This window comes from Halichoerus grypus, chromosome 5 (genome assembly GCF_964656455.1).
Source record: "Halichoerus grypus chromosome 5, mHalGry1.hap1.1, whole genome shotgun sequence".
Lineage (NCBI taxonomy): Eukaryota > Metazoa > Chordata > Mammalia > Carnivora > Phocidae > Halichoerus > Halichoerus grypus.
The window spans coordinates 73,068,047-73,087,079 of NC_135716.1; the positions used below are offsets into that span (position 1 = coordinate 73,068,047).

The 19,033-nt window shown below is 39.3% G+C and overlaps 1 protein-coding gene and 2 long non-coding RNA genes across 3 annotated transcripts in view; 1 reads left to right on the top strand and 2 right to left on the bottom strand.

Moving 5' to 3' along the window:
* Window positions 1–5,688, bottom strand: part of LOC144381857 (uncharacterized) — a 50,685-nt gene extending 44,997 nt beyond the window's left edge. Inside the window, exon 1 of the long non-coding RNA XR_013447893.1 lies at window positions 5,233–5,688. This is a non-coding gene — a long non-coding RNA (uncharacterized LOC144381857). The remainder of the gene's footprint in view (window positions 1–5,232) is intronic.
* LOC144381858 (uncharacterized) lies at window positions 1,974–5,220 on the bottom strand. Its single transcript, XR_013447894.1, has 3 exons — window positions 5,095–5,220; window positions 3,401–3,498; window positions 1,974–2,308 (listed from the first exon to the last, which is right to left on the bottom strand). It is a non-coding gene; the product is annotated as an uncharacterized LOC144381858 (long non-coding RNA).
* Window positions 5,689–8,462: 2,774 nt separating the features above from the next.
* MOS (MOS proto-oncogene, serine/threonine kinase) lies at window positions 8,463–9,563 on the top strand. The gene has a single exon (XM_078071684.1). The coding sequence runs from the start codon at window positions 8,463–8,465 to the stop codon at window positions 9,507–9,509; it is 1,047 nt and encodes a 348-aa protein (XP_077927810.1). The 3' UTR covers window positions 9,510–9,563.
* The last annotated feature ends 9,470 nt before the right edge of the window (window positions 9,564–19,033 follow it).

Sequence of the window (19,033 nt, forward strand, 5' to 3'; positions counted from 1 at the left end):
TTTTAATTTCATGCAAGATCAAGCCTTAAAGCATTAGCACTGAAATCCTCAAGCTGGCAAGGAGGCATACTTTAGAAATAATTAGAACATTTTTTTGTCCATTAAAGGTAGAACATTTGAGTACTTGAGACCAGATGAAAATGACATAAATCTCTCCTCAGGTAAGTCCAGACTGCAGAAGGCCAGGTTAGAAATGAATTGTTTGTATTTCAAATGAAAAAAGTCTTAGTCTAACAAGAGTCATTAAGAAGATACATTACATATTTTATATAGACATAGATTTAAGTCTTATATTTTACAAGTCTTAGTCTAATAAGAGGCATCGAGTAAGGCAATTTTTTAATTAAAAAAAGAGAACTACTTACAGTCTTATATACAACCTATCTATCCAGACACACACATAAAACAATTCTCTTTGTACCAATTTAAAAAAATCCTTACTTCCAAAAAGCACTTGGGGTGCTGTAATTATCAAACGGTCTGCTTGGAAACTTCTAAGGGTTCTGTTGCTTCGATTATATATACAACTTTGTGTTTACTCCTTTGGTTGAATGTGTATAAGTATGTATGTATTCGTATAAAGCTAAAATAAGAATGGGTTTTAAGCAAATACATCTATTTTTTTAAAAGCATGGTCTTAACCTCAAAAAAGAAATATGACTTATGCAAAGGCTTCTTAAAACTGGAATTCTACACTGTAATCAAAAATTAGGATAGTAATTATTATGTTTAATGTGACATCAGAATTTTGACCCAAGTAGAGAGGCTCTCAGACAAAATCTTTAAAGCTTATATTTTATCTGTGGTGGCCATGAACATGTGTCTCTCAGATCCCTAAATGCAGAAAGTATTACTGGCCAATGGCCCCAGAGTAAGCTGTACTTATTCCGAAATCCACCATGATGTCTGTACTGAATGAAGCCAGGCTTCCCAGCACTGCTCCCAGCCAGTGGCTCTGTGCCCCAGGGACACAAAAGCCAGCCCCTTTCCAGGAGACATGGGCTTCCTCTAATGGACAACTTTGACTTGAGGTCTCCTCATCCGTCATATTGAACCTTCTTAGGACTATGCTACAGGGACTACACTATGGGCTAAAACTTGCACCCCACCTTCCTTTTCTCCCTCTGTCCTTCACATCACAGGCGGACAGCTCCCTCCTCATTTTTCCTCAGAGATGTTCCCTTAGTAAGTCTCTTGTGTGGCTAATCCTGTCTTGCTATCTGTTCCTCAGAAGAGTAGGACTAACACAGCATCCTTTCTTAACACAGAATTCTAAGATACTATGTACCTTGTTAAAATCTTCCTGGAGGAAAATTAAAGATTTTGGTACTGGACTGGGATAAAACTAACTTAGAGAATCACCTGGATTTGATACATTGTAAATTTGGGTATAATGTGGTATTATTAAATTGGTAGAAAAATGTTACCTATTAGATAAGGAAGCTGAAAAAGAATAATAAATTTTAAAGGTTTTAATATCATCTCATATTTACTAAATTAAATATTAATGGGATGTATGAAAATATGTAGGTTCTAATATTGCCAAAATTAAACAGAAGACAGAATTAGGCTGCCCAACCAGAACTTGTGCATATGAATCAGATGCATCTATTACATGTGGTCATTTCATAAAGACCAGCCAGTAGCTAAATGAAACTTTCATACAGAATTTGGGAAATTCATTTGCTTGATTCGCCCTCTACTTCTCATCTCTTAAGGTAGGCTGATAATTGGTTTCTACCATCCTCCAGGATTTGAATATCACATAAGAAGAAAATGTCTTGGCTGAAAGCCACCACCTTCTAAGAAAATTGCTGATATCCTCCCAGAACTGAAAACAAACTAAATCATACTAATCACATATGATATATGTATGTGATACATGTAATTACAAAGACTCAGAATGAATTATTATGAATGACTCTACCAGAAAATAATTAGGCTACACATCCTTAGTGGCATTAAGTATAAGGATAAAAATAACTGCAAAAAAAATCTTAAACTTTATTTGATAATTTTGTAAGACAACATTAGTAATTGTATTAATTTTGTTTGGAATCAGGATTTTAAGCATAAGAGAAAGGGTAAGGAAATTATCAACATGTTTTATTTTTTTAAAGATTATTTATTTATTTATTTATTTATTTATTTATTGGAGAGAGAGAGAGAGAGTGCACAAGCAGGGGGGAGGGGGAGAAGCAGGCTCCCCGCTGAGCAGGGAGCCTGATGTGGGGCTTGATCCCAGGACCCTGGGATCACGACCTGAGCCGAAGGCAGACACTTAACCAACTGAGCCACCTAGGTGCCCCTAAAATCAAAATGTTTTAATTAGGAACTATAATGTTAGAACTTAATTAGAAATATCAATAACTGCAAAAAAATCTTAAACTTTATTTAATAATTTTATCAGAAGACAATAATTATATTAATTTTGTTTGTAATCAAGATTTTAAGTATAAGAGAAAGGGGAAGGAAATTATAAAAACAAAATGTTTTAATTAGAAACTATAATGTTAGAACTGAATTAGAAACATCAATATGAACCCATGCTTTAAAAAAAAAAAAGTAGACGTTTCCCAATTCTGTCAGCTAAAATGAGCTGGGAAGAAGGGCCTAAGAGAATGAACCTAATGTGTAAAATTCACTATTATGATTTCTATTCCCATCTTTCCAGGATACCCTGGAGAAATGGCTGATTCCATGTCTGGGGTAGGGTAGGTTATAAGCCTGGGGCAATTTGTTGTACCAGTAGACAAGAAATAATGCAGATTAATGGGATTGTGTCAAAAGAACACAAGTGTTGTAACTCCCAGGGGTGCATCAATTTGAGCAATAAAAGACAATGAATGTTGCAGGTGGTTAGATTACACTGAATCTCTGAAAAGCCATGAGTCCATAATGATATACAAGAGAAAAATTAGCATAAAGCTGAATAAGGTGGTGAACTGAATAGCCTGTATTACTTTTGAATCCTTTATTCAAATATGATGTTATTTTGATTCATTTACTTTAACAGTGAAAAATATAGAATTTAGCAAATATTAAATACATAATTAAAAAGTGTTATCTGGCTTAAGGGAGGGTGCCAGTAAAATGATCCCATAAGCTGTGACTGCAAATTGGACAAAGACATTCAAGATCACCAAATTTCAATCAGATACCATTTCAAATATCCATAAGCATTTTATGGTCTTAAGAATATAGAAAAATTGCAAGATACCATTAAACTCAATGATTTTTAAAACCAGTTTGAAAGGCATTTGCAAAGGTCTTAAAATCCTGTTAAGTTAAAAGGTAGAGAAGTTAGAAGTTAAACATTACAGAAGTAAAAATATAATTATGCATCTTATAGAGTCAAAATACAAAATCCAAGTAATCGGCCCAGATAAGTGCCACCAACCTCTGCGAATGGACAGAAGCAGCAGGTAGTGTGTGCAGATTTCCACCCAAGGACATGATCCATGTGATCCACAGCATTACTGTCTGGCAAGCAGGAACCTGTGTGTATTTCAGATTTTATACACTTGTAACATATAAGAGAATTTGGCCTATTAGAGTGATGGCCTGTGTCTCTAATTTAAAATGTATAATTCAATAATTTGTTTAGGTTGGTCATTTTAAATTAAGATATAACCATGTACAGTATTCAAACTACTATTAAAAAAAAACTTTGAGGGGCACCTGGGTGGCTCAGACGGTTAAGCGTCTGCCTTCGGCTCAGGTCATGATCCTGGAGTCCTGGGATCAAGCCCCTCATTGGGCTCCCTGCTCAGCAGGGAGTCTGCTTCTCTCTCTGCTCCTCACCCCACTCGTGCTCTCTAATAAATAAATAAATAATATTTTTTTAAAACCCTTGAGATTCATCACATTCACTGTTTAATTCACTAAATATGTAAGTATTTAATACTAAGGATAGATTAGGGAGAACTTAGTGACAGCTTAGCACATACTAACTAAAGCCCATGAACTTTTACCACTGGCCCAAGTTATGAGAGGCTGTATCATAGTCAAATAACCCCTACGTGTTCCTTTATTTTCATTTGTATTCTTATACTGTTTTAAGAAAGCAATTTTACAAACAAAAAATATACGAGGTGATAAATACTACTACTGGCCCAAGTTGTGTATATTAATGGAAATATACATAAATATAAAATTAACTAATTCTCTCCAACATCTGAGTTTGGCCAACACACAGGATGGTACTAACCAAGCAATGAATGATGCCCAGTGCAAATGAAGATCCTTTAATCTTTGTGTTAACGAAAAGCCAAATACTAATAGTAAAAATCTGGAGGTCACACCAAATTTTCATAGAGAAATGAGGTACAGACCCACATTATTTCAGCAAAAATAAAATATCCAACCAAATATTTTAGAGAAGTGGCAGTTTGTTTTGACTTGCCTTCATCACCAGAACTAAATACCTCATCTTATTCTATGGGGTGTGCTGTTTGACTGACATTGAATAGAATTAAATATAAGCAACCTCTCCCAAGTGCTCTACATCCTTACAAATTTTGGATCGATTTAATTTTCCATAAAATAAATCCATAATAGTAAAAAAATTGCTTGTGCTGGTATTAATCGAAGTTCTACCTCAGATCAAATTTTGACAGAATCCTTGTCTTATGAAGAAGTAATAAAAAAAAGTATATCCCTCCCCCCCCCCCATGCAAGGGAAAGCAATATATATGTGTGCTGGGTATTGGTATTATTCATTAATAATATTATGTTATTTCTCTGAATTTTGCGATGATTTGTGTTGTCAGCTTTCCAAAATGTGTAATTTGTTGCGATTTCTCATCTAAAAATATTCACTTCCATATCTAATTTTTAAATCTTTTTCTTAAAAGGGGTCCATTTGTATAAGCTGTAAGCCCCACAAAACCTGGATCCGCCCCTGACCATATTATTTTAGAAAAACCAAAATAGCTCTCGATGCTTCTGTACTGACACGGAAACAAGTCCATGATATATTGCTAAGCATAACATTCAAACTTGAGAATAATATCAATAGATTATCCCACTTAAGTAAAAAAAAAAAGTTTTTCAAGTTTGACTATATTTTTAGCAAAGCACGTCTTCACTTACTAGTTTTTTAGTTGGAAAAAAAAAAAGCAAAAGTGAATTTTCGACCTTAATTCATGCTTGTAAACAGCAATACAACACTGCAACGACTCCAATACGCCTATTCCTTCACATTTCAGCGTTCTGAAATTGGGTTGTAACCTGAGATCGCTGGGAAGCCGTGGTCACTCGGCGCGCATGCGCAGATATGGACGTGGCCGTTCCGACGTGGTCGTCATCCGCGGGGTTGTGTGCGTTGTCAGTACGACCTTGAGTTTAACGGCCTTTTAAAAATGTCTCCCAGAAGATTACGTGCTGATTCTGAATTGAAATGAAAATGAAATTCTGTGTACGCAGAGGGGCAGGGAAAGCCGCAGCGGGGCGCACACTTGATCCTGGGCAGCGAGCCGCCTCGGGCGTGACGGCCTGGTCCACGTGCTTCTCGGCACCCCAGGAAGCGCCGGGCCCGCGGCCGACGCAGCCGCGCTGCGGTGCCTGAGGGGCTGCGCACTGAGTTCAGGGCCAGGGAGGCCTCGGGACCGTACGTCGTGCAGGGGAGGCGCCGACGTCGTCGTTCCCGCTGCGTGCACGCGAGCCGCGCGGGTAGAGCGCCCTCCCGAGTCCTGGGCCGGCGAGGGGAGGCGCTGCCCCGGAGCTGGAGCGCCCGGCCTGGCCACCGGCGCTGACGCCCTTTAGGAAGGGAAACCTTGCGCGAGCGGCGAGGTTCTCTATCGCAATCGGTGCTCCTCAGTCTCTCCGATTGAAATCGAATTCAGTGTGCTTTCCATTCCGCTGTCCGCTGTCACAGCTTGTGATAAATATTCTGTTGTTTGACACCGAAGTAGCTCTTAACAGAAATGCTGCCAATCAGAGCAGAAAATGTAAAGCCTTTAAGAATTTGAGAGCCTTTTGCTCCTTAGCGGGTGCACCCAGTCTCTTTCTTTCCTTTGTTTCATTTGCACCGTGTTATCAACAAATGTTATTCTTTGCCTTTATTTGGGATGACAAGGTTATTGCATTTGATCAGATTAGTGTTAATCCTTGGCATTTTTAGTATATAACAATAAGGCAATATGCTCTTACATCTTTAACCTCAAATAAAATTTAAGTTGGAAAAAACAGTCAAACTTTAGATTGGTTTAGCTTATAATGAATTACCTCAGCCCTGGCAGGGTACATTTTAAACCAATACCAACAAATCTGTTTACTGGTGTGAATCCATATGCACTTTTTAAAATGAGTTTCATAAATAATAATTAGCAATTAGGTATTATTTATCAGGTCCTGATCTAAGTATTTGGAATTCTGTCAATCCTGACAGCAGTCCTGAGGTAGACAGATTTTCCTCATCTTGCAGATGAGGAAACTGGAGGGACAGTAAGAAACCCAGGCCATCTGGCCACAGAGGTTGTTTTAAAATAGTTATTCAATGACATATTCTAGAGCAGACTGGAGATGATGGATATAATGAACTTGGGGCCTGTGAATGTAAAGTACCACATTTTCATTAATACCTTATATCTTATATAAGTAATAAAATCAACCTTTGGGAAATGAATTGTCTATGCTCTTATCTTAAAAATAAAGATGATATGATAAGTCACATCATTTTGCCAAGAAGTTTATGGCACTCTATTATTTGACTAATACTCATTCACAGCATTCCTAATATCATAAAACAGTTTCAGAGATCTAAATTATAATGCTAACTATGTGACGACTATTAAATTTTGCAGCATAGACTTATGGTAGAATATAATTTTATTACTTTCTTATTTTACTCTCTTCACTGCCATCCTTTTATATTTTGAGTTTGATTCAACTGCCTTTCTACTAAAATGCTTTATAATGTATATTTTTTAGGCTTTTCTTGTTATTAATTTGTACAGGGCTCCCCAACTTTTATTCCAAAATTTAAAAAGCTTAATAATTATCATCCTAATTTCTTAAGTGAAAAAACTGAGGCTCAAACAGGTTAAATATTACACACAATATCACATACTAAGGCAGATGGGTAGTATAAACCAGAAATCCTATCCTAGGGCTCAACAGACTTCAAATGGTTTATGTACATGGCTTGTATTTATTCACATATCTTCTTAGAACCAATATATCTCAGAACCATAGACCTATCATCATAAAAATGTTGTTAAACATCACTTAGGTGCTCTAAGTACAATTAAGTCAGAACAGAACTTTACCATTCAATTTTTTAAAGATGTAGATCCTAACACTTTCCTATGTTTTTTTTAATCAACAGGTTAATAGTATTGGTCTTTTCCCCAAAGATATGGGATGAAAATTAGTGGGAGGTTGGGGAGTTTGTTGTTGTAAAAATTAGAAAGGAGGAACTCAGGGCTGGAAAGCAAGACCCTGATTTAATTTCAACATCTGGTTTTCCACATTATATATAGGCAGTGGTGATTCTGTGCCATTTTTATGCAGATATTTCCTCTCCTAGGATTCTCTCATCTTTGTTATTATTTGAAACTCTGATCTAGCTCTGAATCCGAATCTGTTCTTTTTTTCTCCCCCAACTCTGTTTCAAAACTTCTGTAATTCCTTTGCTGTGAAGTCTAGAATCTCTCCTGTGAGTGAGCTTACTGGGTGGGCCAAACTGCCATGGAACAGGATTGTTAGGAAGTCGATATGTTGCTAAGAAGTCTTGGTAATTTACTATATAAGCTGAATAGAGTGTCAGAGAATTTTCCTTTCCCCTGATGAACTTAGGAGGTGCATGTTTTGGCCTGTATCAGTGATTGTGTTTGGATCGATTACTTTAAAGTTACAGTTTTTTATCCATATATGAAAGTTACACCTAATTATCCCCGTAATCAGTTAAACAAATGTCAGCTGTTCGTATTTCAACTCTTTCTGCCAATAACTGCTGGAAGTGATTTAATGCAGCTGGAGAATAACACTGACAATCATTATAGCCTGCAAAGTGTGAAATAATTTCATTGCACTATTGTGTCTCTTTAGTCTGAGGACTGATCATGTTCAGCGGATGACACTTGGGAAAAAAAGCCGGTTTTATTATAATGAAGGAAATCATGGAAAAGGGGGGGTGTGAGTCCATGGGCAGCTCAGTACTGTTTATCTGGCGAACTCTTCTCAGCGGAGAGCTTGTTTTTATAAGAAGTCACTTTAAGTGTTAAAGGGAAATATTTTCATCTAAACAGGAGGGTTGTGCTTCATTCAGATCGTTTCCCCCCATCTGGATAAAAACCCTTGCTGAGTAACAGCACAGATGTGGCTCATTTGGGGGAAATGAAGGAAGAGGAGAAAAACGCTGGGTGGAGCAAAGGAGTAATGAGCGATGCTTCCCCTTTTCGCCGGCCCTTTTTCTTTTCACTTACCTGAGCCACTCTGGAGTCCACTTTGAAGGCGCGATGCCCTCGCCTCTTCCCCGGCGCAGTTACCTCCCCAGCGAGTTTTCTCCCTCGGCGGACTCGCGGTCCTGCAGCAGCCCTTCCGAGCTCCCAAGCAAGGCAGGGAAGCTCTCCCTGGGTGGCACTCCTCCCAGGGCACCACGGCTACCACGCCGGCTGGCCTGGTGCTCCATCGACTGGGAACAGGTGTGCTTCCTGCAGAGGCTGGGAGCTGGCGGGTTTGGCTCGGTGTACAAGGCCACTTACCACGGTGTTCCGGTGGCCATAAAGCTAGTGAACAAGTGCACCAAGAACCGACTGGCGTCCCAGCGCAGTTTCTGGGCTGAGCTCAACATCGCCAGGCTTCGCCACGATAACATCGTGCGGGTGGTGGCTGCCAGCGCGCGCACGCCTGCGGGCTTTAACAGCCTAGGCACCATAATCATGGAGTTTGGTGGCAATGTCACCTTACACCAAGCCATATACGGTGCCGCCAGCTGCCCCGAGGAGGATGTGCAGCCTCACTGCCGTGCCGGAGAGCAATTAAATCTGGAAAAGTGTCTCAAGTATTCCCTAGATATTGTGAATGGCCTGCTTTTCCTTCACTCGCAAAACATTGTACACTTGGACCTGAAGCCGGCTAACATTCTGATCAGTGAACAGGATGTCTGCAAAATCGGTGACTTCGGTTGCTCGGAGAAGCTGGAAGATCAGCTGTGCTTCCAGACCCCTCCTTACCCCCTAGGGGGCACCTACACCCACCGAGCCCCAGAGCTCCTGAAAGGGGAGACCCTAACGCCCAAAGCTGACATCTACTCCTTTGCCATCACTCTCTGGCAAATGGCTACCAAGGAGGCGCCTTACTCAGGGGAGCGGCAGTACGTGCTCTACGCCGTGGTGGCCTATAATCTCCGGCCGGCTCTGTCAGCAGCTGTCTTCACTGACTCCATCTCTGGGAAAAGACTTGAGAAGATCATCCAATGCTGCTGGAGGGCCAGGGCTTTGCAGCGGCCAAGTGCAGAACTCCTCCTGGTTGACCTTAACTCTTTAAGAGCTGAATTTGACTGACTCTTAACCTGTATCGACATAAGCTTTGTCTTTATTTCTATTCGTTTTTAAATTAGTGACCATGTAGAGAAAAAACCATATTTGCAGGACGAATTTTTAGAAAATAAAGTTACTTAAAACTCCTTTTGGTCTCAAATGCTTCTTCTAAGACAAGTAGCATAGCTACAAATCTAGTAGTCAGCTTAATATTGTTAGTAACTAAACTTAGTCCCTCACAGAGTTTTATATATATATAAAAATATATATATATATATCTTTCACTGCAAGTGTGCTTACTGCAACAGTACTGCACTTGTTCCAATTTGTTATTGATGAAGCCAGCTTGTCCAAAACAGAACTGAATTGTAAAATGCCAAAATGTTCTATAAATTCAAATAATATGCTCCACACCTACCACCTAAATGTAAACTATTAACAGTTTACTTGCTCCCAAACCAAACAAGTGAAAATTTTCTGAAAAATATTAATTTTTTTTTCTGCTCCTCTGCCCAAAACTTCTTGTTTGTAATGACCTTCATATGTAAAATTCACCAACTGAGGCAAATTTATTTTGAAAGGAATAATATCTTAGATGATTTCTTGTGATATTTTGAACTTGTACATGGTATGAATAGAAAAATTGTGCTAATATGCTTCTAAGCTGGGTCTCTTTTTCTTATTATTTGGACTCAGAAGGGGATGACAAAGCAAAGACTTCTGATATGTGAGGGAAAAAAAATGACAACCCTGAGGAAGAGTAAAATTTAACATTTGGATGGAGGAGACCAGACAAGTAAAACCAGACTGCCCATTCTAGGATTCAAGACAATGGCTGCCGGTACATAAGATTTAAAAGAGTGAGGTGACTGGATTTTGTTATTAGGACCACTGTGACTTCCATTTAGCAACAGTAGTTTCTGTGAGTTGTGGAGGGCAAGGCCATTGCCAATGGACCAGACAGTTACGGCGAGGACTTGATGTAGAAGCTGTACTTGGGCTGTTGAGGAAAAAGGGGAGAGCAGAAACTTTCAAAAGGGATAAGATACACATGTTCTTGGGTTTGGGGTTTGGTTTAGTTGTCTTGGGATGAAGGAAGTGAGTTTATGTGTGAGTGAAGCAAGAAGAGACAAAGATAACTGACAAAATTTAAGAAGTTATAAAAAAAATGAAAAGTAGTACCTAGGAAAAGAGACTATAGCTTTGCAGAGAAAGAGCATCTCTTCCCAGATGTGAGCAAAGGAAGGTGGGACAACTGCCATGGAAGATAAGTTTCTACGTAAGAAAAAGAGACACTGGGGAGGTTCACATCTGTGGACTTCTATTTTTCCTGTTAAGAGTGATTGAGAGTAGGAGGTCTACAAGGAGATCGTGGTTTGGAACTGTTCTTGAGGGAAGCAAAAGGGAGCTGTCCATGACTACATAAAATATTGGTTCAGTTCTGCTAGCTCTGTCCGTGTAGCTTAGAGAACAAACCACCCATATACCAATGACTAATTTCCTCCTCTGTTCATTGTAGCAACAGGAGTTCATGTTGGAAAGTTTAAGATACAATGGCTCACAAACAAAATTATGACAAATCCGTTTGTTCCACCAAGTGTGCTAAAATGAGATTCTAATTATGCTGAATACCTCATTAACAGACTGTCAGTGAGCTACATGAGGATCCTCTATGAAAAGCATTAAGGTCCAGAATTCACTTCCGGAATGAACATGGCCACAGCTTAGATTCAAATATCCTCCCTTCTCCTGGAAACCAAAGTGGGAGGTACCTTGTAAATTCCATAATCAGTGACATGAGGAGACATAGAAAATGTACAGACTCTGAAAGGTATGCAGTGATGCCGGATGACTGGACGGAGCCTGTAGGAAAAGAGTGCACCGAACAGCGGACAATAGCTCAGGGGAGGATCTGTCAGTGGCAGATCTCAGAAAGTCTTGGCAAACATAGATGTCCTGAAGAACAGATACACACTGAAGTGCAAATGTTGAGGAAAAAACTCCTGAGGACCAGGATGAGGTCAAACTGAGCTGAGCTTACAGGAGTTGATAGAGAAAGAAGGAACAGAGTGTTGAGGAGGGTCTAGCCACGGCAGAGCTCAGAAAGTGGAAGCAACTGAGCCCTTTCTGGAGGTGCCTGAGTGGCTCAGTTGGTTAAGCATCTGTCTTCAGCTTCGGTCATGATCCCAGGGTCCTGGGATCGAGCCCTGCATGGAACCCCATCCCAGGGTCCTGGGATCGAGCCCTGCATCTGGCTTCCTGCTCAGTGGGGAGTCTGCTTCTCTCTCTCCTCCCCACTGGTTCTCTCTCTCTCACTATCTCTGTCACTCTCACTCAAAGAAATAAATAAAATCTTTAAAAAAAAAAAGCCCCTTCTGCACATTAGAGAGTCATTCTGGGGGTGGGGCCAGGCAATGTAAGACAGGCACAGAAGCCTCCTAAGCCTGGTTTGCTTGGAGAGAGAAAAAGGTGTGGTTGCCTGAAGAAACCCATAGAAATGCCATACTTGAAGGAAACAAATACAGTCTGTGGGGTCAGAGAGAAAGGAAGTCTTTGAGCTGTGGGAAGACTGCTCTGACAGGAGGTAGAGTAAGCATGTGGACTTCTTCATCTGTAATAGTTAATAGTCAAAGGAAGTACAAAGATAAGTATTAAAGATATTCTATTGACTTAAATTGGGGCAGAGGAGGAGAGAGGGAAAGGGATATAAGCTGTCAGTGTTATTACTGTTCATAGAAGTAAGCTCATATATATCATCTAGGATTAAGGAAATTATATACAGTTAAATAATTGAACAAAGACACAACAAACATCCTTCCTCAAAATCAGAACTATCGAAACAAAACAAAAAGGCAAAAGAACCAAGCACAGAATGCAAGACAACAACATAAACTACAGAAACAAAATAACATAAAATGTGAGAGTTAAGATCAAACTCATTTGTCATTATCAATAAATGTAAGTGGCTTAATTCACCTATTAAAGAAAATCTTTGTGCTGTAAGATATAGTTCTTTTTTAAAAGCACAGACAAAAATATACCAACTAAATGCAAGCCAAAAATAGGAGCCACAATTTTATAAGAGAAAATGGAATTGAAGCCAAAGAAGGATATTGAACAATATCAAAGAATACAATTCACACTAAAGAAACAAAAGTTAGAAATAACTGTGAACCAAATATTATAGTAACAGTTTTCACAGACCAGAAATAACAAGCAGTATAGGAACAAATTGAAACATTATCCATAAAAGACTAACAGATTAGATGGGCACAAAAAAAAGATATGATGTAGAAGACATTGAAAATTAATAGAATACATTTGGTTGTAACATAGACATTCAAGACCATAAAAAATAAATATAGCTTCTTTTCAAGTACCTGTGGAAAACTGATCCATACCATGAAGAAAACCTTAAAGTCCAAAACCTAAAAATAGTAAAGACAAATAAAATTGAAATTCTAACAAAATTTTCAAAGCTCCTTTTTCTAGAAATTTTAATACTCTTAAGTAACTGTGCATCTAAAAGAAAAGCTAGTCAAAATTGCAGGAACTCCAGAGAGCAACAATAATGAAAACACATATATTAGAACCAAAGGAAAACAATGAAGTCAAAGAAAATTTGTAGTCTCAAGTAGTTATAACACCTACAAGAATACATAATATTTTAGAAAACTACAACTTACCAAATCTGGCACCAGTGAAGATAGAAAATCTAAACAGGCCAATTTCTACAGAGTAGAGAAGGTTGTCCAATCCTTCCCCTCCCCACCCCATAAGGCATAAGACCCAAAGTCCACTGACTTCTAGCAAACCTTAAGGACCAGGTAATCTTGGTGCAACTTAAATTAGAAGAAAACTTCCAAATTCTTTTTGAGAATAACACACTGAAGCCTGATAAAGATTGCTTTAAAAAGAAACTACAGACCAACCTCATTTATAACTATCAGTGTAAAGGTTCTAAATAAAACATTAGCGAACAGAATCCAACAGTTAAATTTTTTTTTAAGATTTTATTTATTTGACAGAGAGAGAGACAGCTAGAGAGGGAACACAAGCAGGGGGAGTGGGAGAGGGAGAAGCAGGCTCCCAGCTGAGCAGGGAGCCCGATGCAGTGCTCGATCCCGGGACCCTGAGACCATGACCTGAGCCAAACACAGACGCTTAACGACTCAGTCACCCAGGTGCCCCATCAACAGTTATAAAAATCATGCACATATACATGATTAACAAACATGCATGATAAATAAACATGGATTTATTCCAAGATGCAAGGATGGTTCAATATTTAAAAATCTATTAATTCAGTGGGGGGAGGAGCAAGATGGCGGAGGCGTAGGAGACCTAAATTTCGTCTGGTCCCAGGAATTCAGCTAGATAGCTATCAAACCATTCTGAACACCTACGAACTCAACAGGAGATCGAAGAAAAGAATAGCAGCAACTCTCTGAACAGAAAAGCGACCACTTTCTGGAAGGCAGGACGTGCGGAGAAGTGAATCTGAGGCGATATTTGGGAAGATAGACGGGGGGAGGGGGCCTCCGTCAGCCGCTACCGGCAAGTGATAGAGCAGCAGAGCACAAAATCGGAACTTTTAGAAGTCGGCTCTGCTGAGGGCCGTCACTCCAGTGGCTAAGCGGGGGGTGGAACCCTCGCAGGGACAGTATGGTCTCAGGACCCCCGGGGTCACAGAAAGACCAGGGGTGCCTGAGTGCGGCAGAGCTCCCAGGTATCAGAGTGGGGAAGCCGGCTGCAGAGAGGGAGCCAAGAAGCAGGCTCTCAGCTCGGGGTTGCCATAAACCGTGATCCGCGGCACAGTCGGGCCACTGCTCTTCCAGCAGGGACCCAACAAGCGGCAGATCAGGGGAGACTCCCCTGCCTCCTCCGGGAGGAGCAGCACAAGAGTGCACCACAGGAAATCTGCTGGGTTTGGAGACTCCGCACGGGGTCGGATGCCAGAGATAGAAATGCTCAGTCACAGGCTGGGTGAGCATGGAGTGCGGCTGGAGACCGGGGAGACGGGAGTGATTGACTGCTTTTCTCTGGGGGCTCGCTGAGGAGTGGGGCCCTGAGTTCTGGGCTCCTCCACCTTATTTTTGGTATATATATAAGTTGTTCTCTCTTTAAAATTTTGGGATACAGTTTCTTCTAACAGACCAAAATATACCCTAAATCTCTAGTGTATGGCTTTGTTCTAGTCTCCTGCCTGATCACATTCTCTCCTTTTTTTTTTTTTAATTCCTCTTCTTTCTTTTTTCAACCAACTTCTTATCTTATCAATTCGTTTTATAAAATCTTTTATAATTTTCATCTTTACAGTCATATTCCATCCCTTCATCGTATTTACCCTTATTTTGTACATATGTAAGTTTTTCTTTCTTTAAAATTTTGGGAGGCACTTTCTTCTAACAGACCAAAATATGCCCCAAATCTAGTGTGTGGCACTGATATGCACCAGCCTGATCATATTTGATCATATTCTTTTTTTTTTTCTTTCCCTTTCTTTTCCCCTGGTTTCAGGTCTCTTCTCACTTGTTTAGTGTATATTTTTCTGGGGTCATTGTTACCCTGTTAGCATTTTGTTCTCTCATTCATCTATCCTCTGGACAAAATGACAACCAGAAAAAATCACCTCAAAAAAAAAACAAGAGGCAGTACCAACTGCCAGCGACCCAACCAATACAGATATTAGTAACATGTCAGAACTAGAGTTCAGAATGACGATTATAAAGATACTAGCTGGGCTTGAAAAAAGCATGGAAGATATTAGAGAAACCCTTTCTGGAGAAATAAAAGAATAAAATCTAACCAAGGCAAAATCAAAAAGGCTATTAATGAAGTGCAATCAAAAATGGAGGCTCTAACTGCTAGGATAAATGAGGCAGAAGAGAGAATCAGTGATACAGAAGACCAAATGATGGAAAATAAAGAAGCTGAGAAAAAGAGAGATAAACAACTACTGGATCACGAGGGCAGAATTCGAGAGATAAGCGATACCATAAGATGAAACAACATTAGAATAATTGGGATCCCAGAAGAAGAAAGAGAGAGGGGGGCAGAAGGTATATTGGAGCAAATTATAGCAGAGAAATTCCCTAATTTGGGGAAGGAAACAGGCATCAAAATCCAGGAGGCACAGAGAACCCCTCTCAAAATCAATAAAAATAGGTCAACACCCTAACACTAATAGTAAAACTTAAGAGTCTCAGAGACAAAGAGAAAATCCTGAAAGCACTTCAGGACAAGAGATCTGTAACCTACAATGGTAGAAACATTAGATTGGCAACAGACCTATCCACAGAGACCTGGCAGGCCAGAAAGGACTGGCATGAATCTTCAGAGCACTAAATGAGAAAAATATGCAGCCAAGAATACTATATCCAGCTAGGCTGTTATTGAAAATAGAAGGAGAGATAAAAAGCTTCCAGGACAAACAAAAACTAAAGGAATTTGCAAACACGAAACCAGCCCTACCAGAAATATTGAAAGGGGTCCTCTAAGCGAAGAGAGAGCCTAAAAGTAACATAGACCAGAAAGAAAAAGAGACAATATACAGTAACAGTCACCTTACAGGCAATACAATGGCACTAAATTCATATCTTTCAATAGTTACCCTCAATGTAAATGGGCTAAATGCCCCAATCAAAAGACACAGGCTATCGTATTGGATAAAAAAAACAAGACCCATCGATATGTTGTCTGTAAGAGACTCATTTTAGACCCAAAGACACCTCCAGATTGAAAGTGAGAGGGTGGAAAACCATTTACCATGCTAATGGACACCAAAAGAAAGCTGGGGTGGCAATCCTTTATCAGACAAATTAGATTTTAAATTAAAGACTATAATAAGAGATGAGGAAGGACACTATATGATACTTAAAGGGTCTATCCAACAAGAAGATCTAACAATTGTAAATACCTATGCCCCTAACATGGGAGCAGCCAATTATATAAGCCAATTAATAATAAAAGCAAAGAAACACATCAACAACAATACAATAATAGTGGGGGACTTTAACAGCCCCCTCACTGAAATGGACAGATCATCTAAGCAAAAGATCAACAAGGAAATAAAGACTTTAAGTGACACACTGGACCAAATGGACTTCACAGATATATTGAGAACATTCCATCCCAAAGCAACAGAATACACATTCTTCTTTAGTGCCCATGGAACATTCTCCAGAAGAGATCACATCCTAGGTCACAAATCAGGTCTCAACTGGTACCAAAAGATTGGGATCATTCCCTGCATATTTTCAGACCACAATGCTTTGAAACTAGAATTCAATCACAAAAGGAAATTTGGAAAGAAGTCAAATACATGGAGGCTAAAGAGCATCCTACTAAAGAATAAATGGGTCAACCAGGAAATTAAAGAATTAAAAAAATTCATGGAAACCAATGAAAATGAAAACACAACTGTTCAAAATCTTTGGGATGCAGCAAAGGCGGTCCTAAGAGAAACGTATATAGCCATACAAGCCTTTCTCAAGAAACAAGAAGGGTCTCAAATACACAACCTAACCCTACACCTAAAGGAGCTGAAGAAAGAACAGCAAATAAAGCCTACACCCAGCAGGAGAAGAGAAATAATAAAGATCTGAGCAGAAATCAATGAAATAGAAACCAAAAAAACAGTAGAACAGATCAACGAAACTGGGAGCTGGCTCTTTAAAAGCATTAATAAGATTGATAAACCCTTGGCCAGAATTATCAAAAAGAAAAGAGAAAGAACCCAAATAAATAAAATCACGAATGAAAGAGGAAAGATCACAACCAACACCAAAGAAATACAAACAATTATAAGAACATATTATGAGCAACTATATGCCAGCAAATTAGACAATCTGAAAGAAAGGGATGCATTCCTAGAGATGTATAAACTACCAAAACTGAACCAGGAAGAAATAGAAAACCTGAAAAGACCTATAATCACTAAGGAAATTGAAGCAGTAATCAAATATCTCCCAACAAACAAGAGCCCAGGGCCAGATGGCTTCCCAGGGGAATTCTACCAAACATTTAAAGAATTAATGCCTATTCTTCTAAAACTGTTCCAAAAAATAGAAATGGAAGGAAGACTTCCAAACTCGTTTTATGAGGCCACAATTACCTTGATCCCAAAACCAGACAAAGACCCCATCAAAAAGGAGAATTACAGACAAATATCCCTGATGAACATGGATGCAAATATTGTCACCAAAATACTAGCCAATAGGATCCAAAAGTACATTAAAAGAATTATTCACCACGACCAAGTGGGATTTATTCCTGGGCTGCAAGTTTGGTTCAACATCTGCAAATCAATCAACGTGATACAATACATTAATAAAAGAAAGAACAGGAACCATATGATCCTCTCAATAGATGCAGAAAAAGCATTTGACAAAGTACAGCATCTTTTCTTGATCAAAACTCTTCAGAGTAGGGACGCCTGGGTGGCTCAGTGGATTAAGTGGCTGCCTTCGGCCCGGGTCATGATCCCAGGGTCCTTGGATCGAGTCCCACATCGGGCTCCTTGCTCAGCAGGGAGCCTGCTTCTCCCTCTCTCTCCCTCTGCTTGTGCTCTCTGTCATATAAATAAAATCTTAAAAAAAAAAAAAAAAACTCTTCAGAGTATAGGGATAGAGGGTACATACCTCAATATCATAAAAGCCATCTATGAAAAACCTACAGCGAATATCATTCTCAATGGGGAAAAACTGAGAGATTTCCCCCTAAGGTCAGGAACATGGCAGGGATGTCCACTATCACCACTGCTATTCAACATAGTACTAGAAATCCTAGCCACAGAAATCAGACAAAAAAAGAAATAAAAGGCATCCAAATCAGCAAAGAAGAAGTCAAACTCTCACTCTTTGCAGATGATATGATACTTTATGTGGAAAACCCAAAAGACTCCACCCCAAAATTGCTAGAATTCATACAGGAATTCAGTAAACGGGCAGGATATAAAATCAATGCACAGAAATCAGTGGCATTCCTATACACCAACAACAAGACAGAAGAAAGAGAAATGAAGGAGTCGATCCCATTTACAATTGCACCCAAAACCATAAGATACCTAGGAATAAATCTAACCAAAGAGGCAAAGAATCTGTACTCAGAAAAGTATAAAATACTCATGAAAGAAATTGAGGAAGACACAAAGAAATGGAAAAACCGTCCATGCTCATGGATTGGAAGAATAAATATTGTAAAGATGTCAATGCTACCTAGAGTAATCTACACATTTAATGCAATCCCCATCAAAATACCATCCACTTTTTCTAAAGAAATGGAACAAATAATCCTAAAATTTGTATGGAACCAGAAAAGACCCCGAATAGCCAGAGGAATGTTGAAAAAGAAAAGCAAAGCTGGTGGCATCACAATTCCGGACTTCAAGCTCTATTACAAAGCTGTCCTCATCAGGACAGTATGGTACTGGCACAAAAACAGACACATAGATCAATGGAACAGAATAGAGAGCCCAGAAATGGACCCTCAACTCTATGGTCAACTAATCTTTGACAAAGCAGGAAAGAATGTCCAATGGAAAACAG